At 44.9% G+C, this 15,476-nt stretch overlaps 1 protein-coding gene and 1 long non-coding RNA gene across 8 annotated transcripts in view; both read right to left on the bottom strand.

Annotated features, from left to right (window-relative positions):
• Positions 1–2,757: 2,757 nt before the first annotated feature.
• LOC147996959 (uncharacterized) lies at positions 2,758–4,587 on the bottom strand. Its single transcript, XR_015652479.1, has 2 exons — positions 4,102–4,587; positions 2,758–3,490 (listed from the first exon to the last, which is right to left on the bottom strand). It is a non-coding gene; the product is annotated as an uncharacterized LOC147996959 (long non-coding RNA).
• A 9,829-nt stretch (positions 4,588–14,416) lies between these two features.
• The window catches only part of Prkcb (protein kinase C, beta), a 331,348-nt gene continuing 330,288 nt past the window's right edge, over positions 14,417–15,476 (bottom strand). For all 7 annotated transcript variants that reach the window (XR_015664618.1, XR_015664941.1, XR_015664781.1 and 4 more), the window contains 1 exon segment: positions 14,417–15,074. Coding sequence is in view for 4 of the 7 variants with exons in the window: in XM_087624875.1 (XP_087481001.1) it covers positions 14,922–15,074 (153 nt within the window). In the remaining 3 variants the exon portion in view is untranslated.

Below are 15,476 nucleotides of genomic sequence, written 5' to 3'. Positions count from 1 at the left end.
TGGTAAGAGAGGTACACCATGCTCTCATCTCGAGGTGTTTGAGGGCTGGAGGCTGTGAGGTGTCAGAGAGACACTGCCCAGGGAGACCCCTCTGGCACTGCCTGGTATGTGATTTGTTTGGTCACTTTCTGAAAGTTGACTCAGTGTCTGTTAGTGTCTGATCCCATTTCTTCAATCCTCCCTTAGCATAAGTTATTCTGAAAGTCTGGAAGACAGAACCCTGGAACTTAAATTCTTTTCCAGTTCTGGGGATTGACCTAGGCCTCACACATGTTAAGGAAGTGTTTATCACATAGCTACCCCCCCCCCCCACCTTTCAGGATCTCAGTTGCTTAGGCTGACCTTGAACTCAAGCCTGGCCTTGAGCATGCATGATCCTCCTGCCTCTGTCTCTCAGTAGGAGGAATGGCAGGCATGTGCTCTTAGGTCCAGCACCCTAGAACATGTTCACAGGAGACAAACGTATAAGCTGCAGGGTCTGGTAGAGCTGCATTCTCACCTGACTTAGCAACTGCCCTCTTGATGGCTTTATAGTTGAGTGAATTTGCACTTCCTAGATTTATCTTTCAGACCTATAAAGTGGGTTCAAAAATAACATTGACCTCTGACCTCTCCCCTTACAGTTTTAGCTCCTGGTCCTGGGCTTTGTTACAGTGTGTCTGAGCTAGGTTATGAATGAAATGCTAAGCGAAATGTAAACTGGGAAGTCTGTTCAGAATCAGACCTTGACCTTTTAGTAGCCGTGTAGACTTGGACAAATAATTCTTCCTCTTTGGAACTCTATTGGCACGGTTGGGGCCAGCAAGACAGGTCAGCAGGTAAGGATTTGAGTTAGATCCCTGGGACCCACATGGTGGAAGGGGGAAATGTACTCCTACAGGTTGTCTTCCGACCTCCATACCTGTACCCCAGCACATGCCTGCCTACACATACACACAATAAATAAATAAAAATGTAATAATTTTAAGACATTAGATGGCACTAGGTGCTAGCCACTATTCCCAAGCTTCGTAGATTGTGGAGTGGTGCCCATTGAGTGGCAGCACTGACAGGTGTAGGTGGGACAGTTTTTCGATGAGCTTTGATAACAGAGGCCCTGGCATGGTCCCGCTAAGTTCAGCATCCATCTGCAACACATAACTTTTTGCACATACATTCTGATGACAGCTCCAGCTTTGTCAATACTCTGTGTGCTGGACATCGATTAACGCCTTTTAAAGGTTCGCATGCAAAGTCTGACTCCTCCCTCTGCGGTTACGTCTCGAAGGAGTTATTACTTAACCTCTCTGAGCTTCAGCATCCTCAACTGCAAAATGGCTAAAGGCACAGCGCCTGTCTGCAGGCTGGAGTGAGGGTTAACTACGCAAAGCCCTAAGAATAGAGCCCGATGTCCCAAACCCTAAGTTATTTGGTTATAAATGATAGTGTCCAGTGAATATATTGTACAAATAGAATGCCCAATGCGTCCTTAGAAACTCCTTAAAAGAGCTGAAAATTCAGACGATCATCAATCGTGTCACTCTAGATTTCAAACCTGTAGCTCACCCGACAGATACATCCAGTGGACACATTTCATTTGCACAGCCCGGCTTTACAGTCTAGATTTCAGAGTCAGAACAACCCATGGGGGAAAATCTCCTTCCCCAGCTTCTCTTGAGGAAGGGGAAGGTGACGTCACCGGGCTCCACTCTCTGCAGTCAGCACTCGAAGGAATCGTGCTTTAAATAGACAAGAGCTTCCCAGGTCGTGAACTTGGGTTCCATAACTCTAATTTTCTCAGTCAGAGAGTGCTTTATGTGTTCATCTTACCTGCCGGGCCAATCGTTTAGAATAACAGCTCTCTAACACACCACATACCCAGCTCAACTCGGCTTTCACAACAACCCTAAAGGAGCAACTGCTGACCTTGTGCAAGGGTGAGTGGGCAGGGAGGGGCTGTCGGATTCCCCAGGGTTATGCATCTGCTATGTGGTGGAGCTGGGATTCCAACACTCTGGAGTACACTTTGTAACCCCTTTTGTTCCTACCAAGGTCAAGTGTTTTGTAATTTTGCATGAGTGAAATAGAAATATAGTCCAGCAATCAGCCTTCAGTTCTCATCCCTATGCTGCCCAAAGCGGGAGGCAATTAGTTGTGGATACCTAAGATGACTTTAAGTAACAGCTTACTAAATTCCTCATTCCCTCCAGCATCCCCACACCTGTCTCTAACGCTTCAAGATTGCCTGACCTGGAGAAGCCTTTTCTTGGAGTGAGAGTCTCTTCCCACAGCAGAGCCTCCGGAACTCAGCTCCTGACTGGAGGGCAGGGAGGTGGGGGGAAGACAGGATTCATACTTAGACATTCTGCTTGTCCTTAACCACTATAGCAGCAGGGCCCTTCCTATCAGATGCTAAGATGTTGATTATTCTTGGCTTTCAGTTATGCTGAGAACCAAATCAAGGTGACAAGTCCTTTTGTGTTACGTATCACAGATGTATACATGCACACACACACGTGTGTATGTACATATCCATATTCATATGTGCTTATACTAGCTCTATCACCTGCCAGCTACATGTGTGTGTGTCCCTTTCTAATAAACATATACATTTCTGCATGCCTAAGAGACCTCTGTAAGCCACCCCTAACCCCCCACAAAGCCTTCATATTTTCTTGACTAAAGAATTCCTCCATTTTCCAAACAGCTTGTCTGGCAAGATTTTTGTAGTTTCCCTTCCCAAAGTCTGTATCATAGAAACAAGACATCATATTTCCCTTTTCCGGTTATCAAATTACATGATAATATTTGAAGATGTTGTTTCAAAATACGATTCAGCCCCTACTCAAAACCCTGGGGAGTTGCTGATCGCCGAGTGATTGCCGTGGATTTGGAAGTGAACGTCTTTAGCCAAATGGTTAGGTTTTGAGATGGTGCCTGACGGCTGCTCTCAAATGCTTAACATTTGAAAATAAACCCACAAAACACAGAAGAGGAGCAGATGGCCAGCGAGTTTTGTCCATCCTCTGTAGCTTTCCACCACTCTGCAGCATCAGACAGCAAGAGTTTGCGCCAAGCTCAGGTGGGTGTATGCGAGGAGAAGGCAGGCTGTCCCCAGGCTTGGACTGTGCAAAGCAATGGCTATCTCCGGCATCCCTAAGAGGGTGGCACCCGCAGACATGGGCGTCCTTGCTCTCACTGCAGCTCACAGTGAGCGAGGGCAGAAGCCTCACCTTCCTCTGACTGTCTGAGCATCCTTGCTAGTTCCTTCCTGTCTTGCTTCCTGGACCTTGGGAGGAGGTTTCACAGGCGACCGCACTTCTGCATGGTACCCTCATGTCCTTATACTAAACGGCTCAGTTTTGATATCTCCGTTTGGTTCTTTTAACAGCAGTTAGGTTCAATGCCAGCCAATAATGAGAATCCTGGTGTGTTAGTGTTCCATGGATACTGTACCAAATGATCCCAGGCTGAGGTGTTTTAAAACCAAGAAAGGTATCCTTCCACAGTCCTGGAGGCCAGAAACGTGAAATAAAGGAGTCAGTAAGTTCTCGCTCTCTGAAGTCTGTAGGGGAGCGTCCTCTCTGCCTCACACGACTTCTGGCAGCTGTCACGTTCTTAGGTTTGGGTCTCATCTCCCTCTGTTTTAGTCTGTCACCTTAACCTCTATCGTTTATGCTCTTTCTCTTGGTTCTCCTGTATGAATGTATTTGTGAAGACAATGAGGGTGGTCCACCTGACAGGCCAAAGTAATTCCTTCAATTGTTTCTATAAGACTCTTTCCAAGGAAGGTAAGACCCCCCCTAATTTATAGACTAAGGATTGATATCTGTTTATAGATTAGAGGAATGTCCATTGTCACCGGTGCTTTATAAAAAGTTGATCCCAGGATGGCACCTTTAGGAGGTGGTGGGAGGACCTTTACAAGATAGAGCCGGAGGGCATTCCTTAGGCTATTGGTGACATCACTTTAAGGAACTTGAGGGACTCTGGCCCTTCAGAGGCTCAAAGCTACAAAGTCACCCACACCCAGACTGGAACTTTCAAAGCTATAAACCTCACATGTTGGTTTATTATCGAAGGTATTTTGTTATAACAACGGAACAGTGACTAATACAATACCTTTGTGTAGTCACCCAATCCACCGGACCAGCTTTTCCTCCCGGCTGATGAAGCTTTAATCTACTTCAGCTTTTCCTCTTTTCCTGACATCGTGGTGATTTCTTCAGAGAAGCCAGAGACAGACTGGGTCAACCAGTGTGAATCTTCTTTCTCTCTAAGGAAGGCAGAGGTTCACCTGTTCTACCTGAGTGGCTCACCCATCCTCCTGCCCCTCCTTTCACCCCATGAACCATGTCCTGTGATGTGATTCAGCTCATGCCTACATGTGGTGGCCAGGCTCAATTTGGCTGACCTCACTGACACCAAGGAGTCACCTATGACTGACACCTATGAAGGCACTTCCAGAGACCTGTGGAATGAATGAAAGTCAGCCAATCCAGGTCATTCTTGGCCCTCTGTGACAGTGGAGCCATCTCTCTGAGAAATAGGACACAACACAAAGTGGACCAAGGAGGGAGTCCAGGCATGCACAGTTCAGTTCTTTCTGAATTGTGTTGTCACTCATGGACAACAGATTCTGGAATCTTCAGCTTTTAAATATATTCTCATGCTACTGCCCTCCAAGAAGCTTCCAGGATTTGGGTCTCACGCTGGAGCAGCATCCTTGACCCTTTGTCTTGAGGCTTCTGGCTTTTTTATTGAGCTGAATGGCTGCTAGTTCCTTCCTTTGCTGAACTGCAGGTGGCCATCCATCATGGGACCACCCAGCATCTATCTGACTGTGAACACCAACCTGACAAAGTCCTTTCGTAATTACACAGACAATCAGTTGCTTCCCTTTCTCTAGAGAACGTTCTTTGTTTGCCATGGCTGGAGCCTGTGACAGCCCCATAGGCTCACATTTCAAATGATTGCTTGCCAGCTGGTGCCATGATTAAGGGAGGTTGTGGAAACTATGCAGTGGGGTTTACACAACAGAAGTAGGTCACTAGAGGTGAGCCTTTGAAAGTCAGACTTGGTCCTGGGCGGATCCCGTCCTGCTTTCTGCTTCCTTGTCTGGAGTTTGTGAATGGCTATCCTCTGCCACATGTTCCATATCCACGATGTTTTGTTCAAGTGCACAGGGCCAAGAGACTGTGGATTGAACTCCAAGACCGTGAGTCAGAATGAGTGTTTCCCTCCTTATTCCTATCTAGCCTAAAATTGTATTCTTTACAGCAACAACAAGAAGCTAATACAGCCTCTGAAGCACTCTCACTGATCTTCAAAGCCAAACTTCACACCAAAATGTGAAGTCTACATGGTCAGCCCTCTCCCTCCTCCTAAAGGGTCAATCTCCATCGCTTCACCATGCCTGCATTCTTTAACCACATGAGCCCATCTTCTTTTGAAAAGACTATTTATTTTTTATTTTGTTTGCATTGGTCTTTTGCCTGCATGTGTCCATCTGAGGATGTCAGATCCCCTGGAACTGAAGTTACAGATAATTGTGATCTGCCATGTGGGTGCTTGGAATTGAATCCTGGTCCTCTAGAAGAGCAGCCAGTCTCTAGCCTGAGCCTCCAGCCTCATGACCCTACTTTCTATTCCTCCAACAATTGATATCTCAGTTGTAGTCCTCGATTCCCTCAGGTTTTGTTCCGTCTCCTTACTGAATTCATGTGTCACCTTATCAAGAAGGGCCTTCCTTCCACTTGTGTCAAAAACACAAACAACTAACATTTCTACCTCTGGAAGCATCTGTCCTACAACCTCAATATTATAGACTGCAGCCTGTGACCACCCCCTTCGTTGTTTTAAATATGGATTCTGTTCAGCATATTGACTCACCCTCATGGCCACTGGTCTAGAAGTGAGGATTGTGGCTGCATGGACACATGTCCCATGTCCAGTGATTATTCCTGACAGAATCTTAGCCTTTTGTCATCAAATGGCAATAAGAAAAAACACTTCCAAGCTGTGAGAAAATGGATGAGATCTAGGGGTGTTTTCTCCTGCTCTTAATTTAAGTAGCAGTTTATCACCCCTTACATGCTTTCCAACATCTCTGTTCATCCACTACCTCCTTTGCTGGGCTACATCCACTTGCCAGTAAAATCATCTTAGGATAAAGTTAGAATCAAGACCATAGGAAATCCTTAACGAAAGTTCCCTTTGGCTTTCCATTGTTTAACCAAGGAAGTAGATGTTATGGGGGCTGTTTGTTTGTTTGCTATTGTTTTTGTGGTGGGGAGGGGTCTGTATTAGTTACCTGTCTATTGCTGTGACAAAGCATTAAGACCAAGGTAAGGGTTTATTTCAGTGTATGGTTTCAGAGGGTGAGAGTTCATGATGGCAGAGTAAAGTCAGCAGGAGGTGGATATGGTGGCTAGAGCAGTAGTACATATCTTGAAGAGCAGGCACAAAGCAGAAAGGGTAAACCAGAAAGGTTGCACAACTTAGAGTCTCAGAGCCCACCTCCAGCACAATATACTGTCTCCCTTGTAAACCTGGGGACCAAACATTTAAATGTCAGAAACTATAGGGGAATTACTGTTATTTAAACAACTATTTGGGGGGTAAGGAGAGGGTCAAAGCATACCTCTGTTTTGAGAACAAAGGCTCCTCATCTTCCAAGCTTAAGGCGACACTGATGTATGTTCTGTCAATGAGAAGTTCAAAATATCATGGACCAAAAATATTCTCTGTCTGAGTTAATTATATCCAGTCAGCCATCCAAAGCAACTCATCTACTCTTAGAGACAGGCTAAAGGCCTCTCCCCAACCCCTCTAGTTCCCCTTTAAGGAAGCGGTTGATCTGGTTGAAAAAGACTGGCTACATCCATTCACTGGACAGAGCTAAGACACTATTCTCCTCTGCACCAGGCTACTTTGTCTGGTAAAAAATTTCTGACAGTTTCTGGCATGACTTGACACTTCCCTTCTGCCTACTTACATCCTTGGGTAAGTTCTCCTGAGTGTGCACTGTTTCTTGTAATTTACTTGTAATGAACAGTGTCTAGAAAAACTGAAATGGTGTAGTTACTGTGATTAAGCTATGGAAGACAAAACTTTCCTCCTCCTTCCAATGGTGTTCCAGTTGCATTTTTTCCTTGACTTGTACTCTTTGAGCAAGTAAGCAGTTTGCTATGGTTTAGAAGTGTTCCCCAAATGTTCATATGTTGGAAATATAATTCACAAGGCCATATGTTAGTGGAATTTGGTGATGAGACCTTTGAGAAGCAATTACAATTAGATGAAGTCATGTGGGTGGAGCCTTAATGTTATTAGTGGCTTTAGGACAAAAGGGACCCAAGCAAGCAAGCAAGCTTGCTCTTTCCTACCACCTGATGCCCTCCTCATCATCATGAGACAACACAAAGGCCTGCTCAGACACAAAACAGGTATAACTATCATGTTCCTGGGCTTCCCAATATCCATAACTTTGAACTAAAACTGCTATTCTTCAAGAATTATTCAGCCTTTAGCACTTTGTTTTAGAAACAGAAAAGCAATTAAGATACTGATTTTTGGAAAGGCTCAACTCATTACCTCTCAAGCAACTGAATCCTGATGAGAGCCATGTGAGCAGTTTGAGGGGGGATTCTTCCCTAGTTGAACCTAGATGACATACAAGCCATCATCTTAACTGTGGTTCAGAAAAAAAGCCGAAGCAGAGTTCCAAGCTAAGCTCTCTGTAAGACCTGTGAGCCACTGAGACTGAGACAGCGGGTTAGTGGTCAGACATGTGGGTTAGTGATTAGATGTCTGTTAACAGGCACAGATTACTACAACCCACCTGATATTTACAAATTCTCTAGACAGTCCAACTGGCCTTAGGGTTCTGATCCCATATAGAAACAAAGATCCAGACCTTCAATGGGGACACATTTCATTCATAAACATTCATTTTCCTCCTTGTCTGTGTAAGTAGAAGTCACTGGTTGAAACCAAACGGTCTACCTTTGCACCTCTTTTTCAAGTATCATTTGAGTTTCACCCTGACACATGATCTCATTTGGCTATGTGTGGTGGTTTGAATAATGAATGACCTTATAGGCTCATGTGTTTAAATGCTTGGTCCCCAGTTAGTGGAACTGTTTGGGAAGGATTAGGAGGTATGGCCTTGTTGGAGGACCCTTGGGGTGGGCTTTGAGGTTTCAAAAAACCAAGCCAAGTCCAGTGTTTCTTGCCCTCTAACTGTAGATCAGGATGTAAAGCTCCCAGCTACTGCTCTAGCACCATGCCTGTCTGCTTCCCTCCATGATGACAATAGGCTAACCTGAAACTGTAAGCAATCTCTCAGTTAAATGCTTTCTTTTATTATAGTTACTTTGCTTGTGATGTCTTTCACAGCAACTAAGACACAGGCCAAATGTCAGGAAAGCCAGTATTCATGGTACAAAACTCTGCAGTGGATAAACTGTTTCATTCCCTGAACAAGACCTAGAACTCAAACCTGTGTTGCTTTTTGAAATGGGGATTAACTTTTTGAGCAAATATCAATTCCTAGGGGATGGTCTCAGTATCAGCAAAATTTCACATGGGCTTTGGCATTCACTCATCAAACCCCACAAGAACATAGGATCTCAGATACCTAGCTCTGGGATGTTAGAGACAGATATTGGAGATGGCGTGAGATTAAGTTTCTCAGTTTGATTCCCATCTCTCTTGCTTCCCTTTCCTTCATCTTCCACCAGCATCTCAACTTGGATATGATGCTGGAGAAAGAAAATTATGGCAGATATAAATCTGAGGATGTGAAAGTTTACCATTGTTTGTTTGAAGAGCTTAAACCAGCAGCTTTCCAGTGGGTTCAGGTTATCCAGATCACAAGCCTAAATTCTGGTACTGTTTGCTTGTTAAGATTAGAGTCTGACCATGGGGAAGCCCAGGATATTCCTGAAAATTTCTTTCTTTTCTGTTCTTTTTTTTTTTGTTCTCGGTATTCATAAATGATTCCACTGAAGGACAGTGTGGAAGATTCAAATTTTGGGCCATAAATATTCCCTATTCTTGTGTTCATTTGCTTTTGCAAAATCTCCTGTCCCAGAGTGAAGTCTGTTTCCTCTCCCCTTGAACTGGTTTATGGGAAAGAAAAGACTTGAAGAACACTTGTGCATTGGGCCTCTCTCTCGTGCTTGCTCTTTAGAGTCATTAAATCCACTATGTGAAGCAGTCTATGCCACTCCAAATCTCCCATGTGTAAATATTTGTGATTTGTGTACAGAAGTTCAGAAGACTATCATAGAGCAAGGACGCAAAACAAACACTGACCACCCACTGACCTTCCCCTGGTCTGTCAATCAGTGTTTTGTGGATAAGGCCATCTTAAAGTTGTTACCAGTTGACTTTCCAGGTGCCTGAGATGCCGAGACAACTCTGCCTATGCTAACCTGAAGTGGCCAGACCAGAGTAACCTCTATTCTGAACCAAGTAAACAGCTGGTTTAAAAAAAATCAACTGAATTTTGGGCTGGAGATATGGCTCAGTGGCAAAGAGCACCTGCTGCTTTTGCAAAGGACCTGGCTTACCCAACACCCACATGGTGGCTCACGATCACCTTCAACTCCACTTTCTTTGGATCCAATGACCTCTTTTGACCTCCAAAGGCATCAGGCATGCATATGGTGTACATATGTACATGCAGACAAAACAACTATACACATAAAACAAATCTTCAAAAAATCCACTGAGTTTTGGAGCGCTAGATTACCGATGCAGAGTTGTATTGTGTGTGTTTTATGTCAACTTACCTTGATAGGGTTTGTGTTCCCGAAGATAAAGAGATATAATTCCTCAGAGGGTGAGATTCAGACCCCTGCCTTAACCACTAAGCTTGCTATGAAACAACAGACAGCTCTGTGGACCAATGCAAGGCCAGGTGGGTTGTCACAGTGTTAGCTTGCCTCTCATGTATCTCTCTCTGGTCCCAGACATCTTGAGGGAAATCCAAATTTCTCACACATAAAGAATATACCTTCGTGGTTTGTGTACATCTCCATTTGTCCCTAAAACCAGGTTCCAATTTTTATTCAGAAAGCTCACTCTACATTCATATGCTCTTCTTTGCTTCTAGCTGCAGTGGTGTTGCTCACATCTGTGCTGCAAGCAGACTGAGAGGGTCCTCAAACACTCCACCTCCTGGTGGTCTCACCATGCCTAACCCCCTTCCCTTGAACCTAGGCTGAACTTACTGAATGGCATCTGAAGAAGAGAAAACAATAACAGTATGAGGACTCACTTTTGATGTAAGGGTGCAAAGTCTGTGATCTCCAAGTTGGGCATTCCCATTGGATCACTGACTCCAGAAGCCACCTTGTGTGCCCAGAGGTGGTCCTAGAGGAATCACTTCATGAGGAACTGATGCTGTTGACAAGAATGTGAGGAAGACAAGAAGTAAAACTTGGTCCCTTTCTTGAATGTCATGTGAGACTACAGCTTTGTCCTACAGCTTGTCTAAAACCCAGTAAGACTGTCAACTAGATTGGCCATACAAATATTCAAAATCCACAGATATCAAGAGGGAATATTCATTGTGTTAAAGTTTAGAGGTAGCTTGTAACATGGCACTGGTAACTAATACAGCTTAGTCACAGGCAATTGAAGCTCCTGTCTCTCCTGTTAGCTCAGACACACTGCTAGGTTCAGAAAAGTATATGGGACCAGGCTAAGCTAATTAAAATAAACCACAGACTTTCTTGTCATAGGAAACTAACATATAGTCATGTATTTTATGTGTGTGGGCATGTTCACACATGTATGCCACGGTATGTGTGTGGATGTCAGAGGACAGCATTAGGAAGTCAGTTCTCTCCTTCCACCATGTAGGCTCATAGGATTTAGCACAGGTCACCAGGATTGAGAATAAGCACTTTTGCTTACTTGGAAGATCCTCCACCAGACTTCTATAGAAGCCCTCTCTCATTTTCATGAGACACAAGAGACTGAGACTTATGCAGCCACTATGTTCTTTTCAGTAGAGAAAAGAACTGTTGGGCTGTGTGATCCTTATGCCTAGGACTGTGCCTGGATCAGCACAGGTGCCTAGTGCTCTCTAGATGAAAGGTGGGTCAGTCTATAGCAGATAGGAAAAGTTGGAGAGACTGACAGGTAATGGTAACCAGCTCTTACACACAATCTCAAATTGGACACGTTACCAAACACCTATAGAAATCTATGGATTTTTGTTTTCATGTATGCTGCATAGAACCACAGTTTCTCAACTTTGAAGGTATCTTTAGCTAGTTTTCACTGGCGGGGTTTCCAAAGTCCCTCAAAGATGGACTATCACTGGATTCATTGTATCTACCCATTTGATCCACTTGGGGGGGGGCTCCTCCAAGAGGGGATGGATAAACCATAGAGTCAGGGTGTGCTTGGTGTGTGACTCATTTGCTCTTTTCTGCTACCCACAAGTCTTAGTAGCTACAAAGGCATGTGTTACAGACTGTGTTACTGCATATTTCCACAAAAAAAACAGAAGCATGACCCACTCAGGGATGGATGCAGTGGGCTGACGGATGATTCAGTATTGTCCCATCCTGCACTAAGAGGGACTCCTTATCTCACCAGCATCATTTGGAGGGCATCTTTCCTATTTCCCCCATGATTCCTGTGTCTTTCTGTGCAAGTATGGTGTTAAGAAAAGGGCATACAATTTTCCCCTGTGCACGTGCTAAGTTAAATTAGTTTAGCAGTTAAAATACAAATCTTATTCCAAGGGCCACAGGAAAGTGTTGTCTGTACTGACACCAGCTTCCTGGCTGACTCTTATCATAGAGTTTTTATGAAATATTCTGTATTTATTTTTAAAGATGATTTTATGTTATATGTGTGTGAGAGAGTGTGTGTGTGTGCACGCACACACTCACGTGCACATCTGCAGATGTGAGGAGTCTAGAAGGGTGTTGAGTGTCTTGGAGCTGGAATTACAGACAGCTGTGAGTTGCCCAGTGTGAGTGCTGTGAACCAGACTTTGCTTCCCTGGAAGAACAGCAAGTGCTCATAACTGCTGAGCCGCCACTCGATACCAATGTATTTCATATTTAATAATAAGCATGAAGCACGCTGACTGAGACAAGGTTCAGATACTCAGGTTATGGGTATGGGAAAACAGTAAGAGCATCAAGCTTAGGGTTCACAAATGGAAAAGCTTCGAATGGCTGTAGCAGTCAGGGAGGTAAATGGAAGGAACACAGAACTAGATGGTAGGTAGTCACTGCGACAAACTTGCACAGTGTTCAAAGGATGCATACATTTAAAATTTACTGTTATCTGTTTGTGTATGTGTATATATTTATGAGTTTGTGTGTGCGTGCATGTGTGTGTGTGTGTGTGTGTGTGTGTGCGCACGCGCGCTTGCGCGCTTGCAGGACAAAACATGTATGTGGAGCTCAGAGAACAGATTGTAAGAATTCATTTTATCCTTCTGCTGTGTGGGTCATGGGAATCAAGCTTCAGTTCTTAGCCTTTGCAGCAGGCAGTTTTACCTGCTGATCCATCTCACCAACTTCTCACTTTTAAAGGCAAGGTTCCAAGTAGTCCAAGTTGGTCTCAAACTTGCTATGTAGCCAAAGGGGTGGACCACCATGCCTACTTCAGGCAGTTCGGAGGATCAAATCCAGGATCTCATGCATCAGGCATTCTGCCAACCTAGCCACCCAAACCCAAGAATGTAGCCATTTCTTAGTCCTGTTGAATTATTTCCAAGAGGCCAGTCTGCTGTCATGTTTCACAGACCGCCACCACACTTTGTGGCGGGTGGGTGAAGGCACCCAGAGGCCTGCCAGCCATGTGGCCCACGTGCAACAGGACCACTACAGTGTGGATGTGGTCACAGCTGGGAGAGAAAGAGAAGTGGAGCAGCTTGAGCACCATGAAGAGAGGTGGAACTGGAGATGTGAGGGCCTGAGAGGAATAGCCTGTTGTCAATAGCCTACCCTGCCAGCTGAGGCCATGGTGAGGTCCCAGCCCATGCTACCCCTGAGGGCCATGTCTGAGTCTGTGACCATGCAGCATCAGGGGGTCTATGTCAATGTCCATGGCTCCTATTACCACTAAAGGCCATGTGGACATCCCAGGTCTGGGCTACTACCTGGGACCATGTTAATGTTCAAGGGTTGTGCAGACCTGGCCCCACTCCTCAATAGCTGTGGCACTTTAGAGTACTGGTCCCCATCTCTCACCAGGAGCAGTACTCAAGAGAACGATCCCCCCCCCCACACACACACACACCTGGGCAGCACTGTAGTGCTGGCCCTGGTGGTGGGAGCATGGGTGAGCACAAGACAACCAACTCTTCCACTCAACTGCTACGAGGGCTTAAGGAGGGGTGTTGGAGGGTGGGGGAGGAATGAGGAGGGTTGAGGGATGGCCTTCAGGGGAGATGCCTTCCCTCATCTTATCCCTCACCACCTGCAGCAAGCAGGAGAGCTGGCCCTAGGGTTATAAGAACCAGAGAGCTGGTCCCACCCCTTGCCAGCTGTAGCACTTGGGAGAGCAGACCCTGCTCCTCATCTGGGCAGTACAGTTGAGGTGGCTCTGATGAAGTGGGTGTGGGTGAGCCAGCCCTCAGGGCATGAAGATGGACAGCTGGCCCTGCTCCTTGTCAGCTGTCAGCTGTGGCATTAGGTGAGCTAGCCCAGGCAGTGCTGAAGAGTTTGCCCTGGTGGTGTGGGTGTGGGAGAGCTGGTGGGTTGACCAACTCAACTACCACGCAGGCCCCGATCCAGGGCTTCGAGTTGGTCCACCCCAACATCCCTCTCATCTATGAGTTGCTGGAGCTCATGAAAGGGATGACACTGCAGATTCAAAGCTTCAGGATCTCCATGACACAGGGCAACAGCAAGATATCCAAGAGGATCCAATGTTGATAGAGTAGCAGAAGCCAAAGGCCTTGAACCAGACCAATGACTCATTGCAATGAACACTTGCAAGTGCAGATGTGTGGACAAAAGGGTGTACTGTGGGACACACTGTGACAATGTCTTTGTTTGCTTGTTTGTTTCTTTTTTTTTTAATTTTCTCTTGGGGAGCAGAGGTTGTAAGAGCAGAAGGTGGTTATGAAGGGACTGGGAGGTGATTGGGATTGGGGTGCCTGATGCAGAACTCACAAAGAATCAATACAAAGTAGTTTTTGTTTTTTTTCTTTAAAAGAGTTATTTCTACATGGAAAGAAAAGCCCAACTATTGTCAATCTTCTGATTTCTTTTCGCCTCCTCAAATCTGAAAGTCCACTAAATTAATATGAAATGTTCCATTTTATATGTATATAATGATTTCCATGCAAAGAAAATCAACGCTAGTGAGGGACACTTGTCACATGGCAATGTCACTTTATGTTCTTCCTGTCTGCAATGTAGTATGTTAAAAAACAGACATGTGCACAGGAGGGTTTGCATATATGAATTCAGTTTAATCATACCAATTCTTAAACAAAAAGTTTCCTCCAAGAGACAAGAGTTCACAGTAACTGCAAAGCTTACTCACAACTTTTAAAAATACCGGTCATGCTTAGGTAGCATTCAAAGGAGATATTCGAGAGTAACTGTAAAAACTTTGACCAGGAACATCAGCATCTGACTTTAAAAATTACAAATACTGAAGCATTTTGGTATCGGACACAGTTAAGTTTTGACACTGTTGGTTCATTGGATGAGTTTCTGGAAGTCTGGAAAATTGTACCTCTATCAGTGGGCAATGCACTTATTCTAAACTAAACATTTTGAAATGTAGAAAACAAACTAGCAAGCTATACATACAAAGAAAAGCCCTCTAAGACAAGCTCTCCACATGACGGATGCCAACAGAGGCACCATGAATCCTGGAAGACTGGAATTGATAATAGACATTCAGCCTGCAGCCTTACACACAGGCTCAGCGATGGAATCTGCATTCACCTACACATTAATGACAAACTCTGGGTTAGTATACGAGAAGCCAGCAAATTCATTTTGGTCCAAGTTCATGATGAAGAGTTTGTCAGTGGGAGTCAGTTCCACAGGCTGCCTGGTGAACTCTTTGTCGAAGTTGGAGGTGTCTCGCTTGTCTCTCTGCCAAATGGAAAGCAAACACATTAAAACAGAAGCAGCGGCAGCAGCAGCAGCAAACATGACCAGGACATGCCAGTTACCAGAAGGCTGAGGAAAGCTCCTGAGTAGTCAGAAAGCCCTGTGCTGACAGCTTTTAGCAGCTGCATGCCTCACATCAGCTCTCCGTTCATATTATATGCTGGCTTTGGGGCGGGGCGGGGAGAGAAAACTTGGTGCCAATTTTCTATGAGAAGAAAAGATTCATTGATTTTTCTTTTTTAAAGAATCGCCCTAAAGAGGTGTGCGTTTGTGTGGAGGGGAGTGTCCTACGCTTTGACTCTGAGGTGAATTACATTGGTAACTGTTTCCTCACAGCTAACACCATAGACTTAGCTCTTAGATGAGTATCCTGGAGGAGAACAA

The sequence above is a fragment of the Rattus norvegicus genome, chromosome 1 (genome assembly GCF_021556685.1).
Source record: "Rattus norvegicus strain SHRSP/BbbUtx chromosome 1, alternate assembly SHRSP_T2T, whole genome shotgun sequence".
Classification (NCBI taxonomy): Eukaryota; Metazoa; Chordata; class Mammalia; order Rodentia; family Muridae; genus Rattus; species Rattus norvegicus.
Note: the sequence above shows the minus strand (reverse complement) of the source record. Positions and strands in the feature narration are given on the sequence as shown.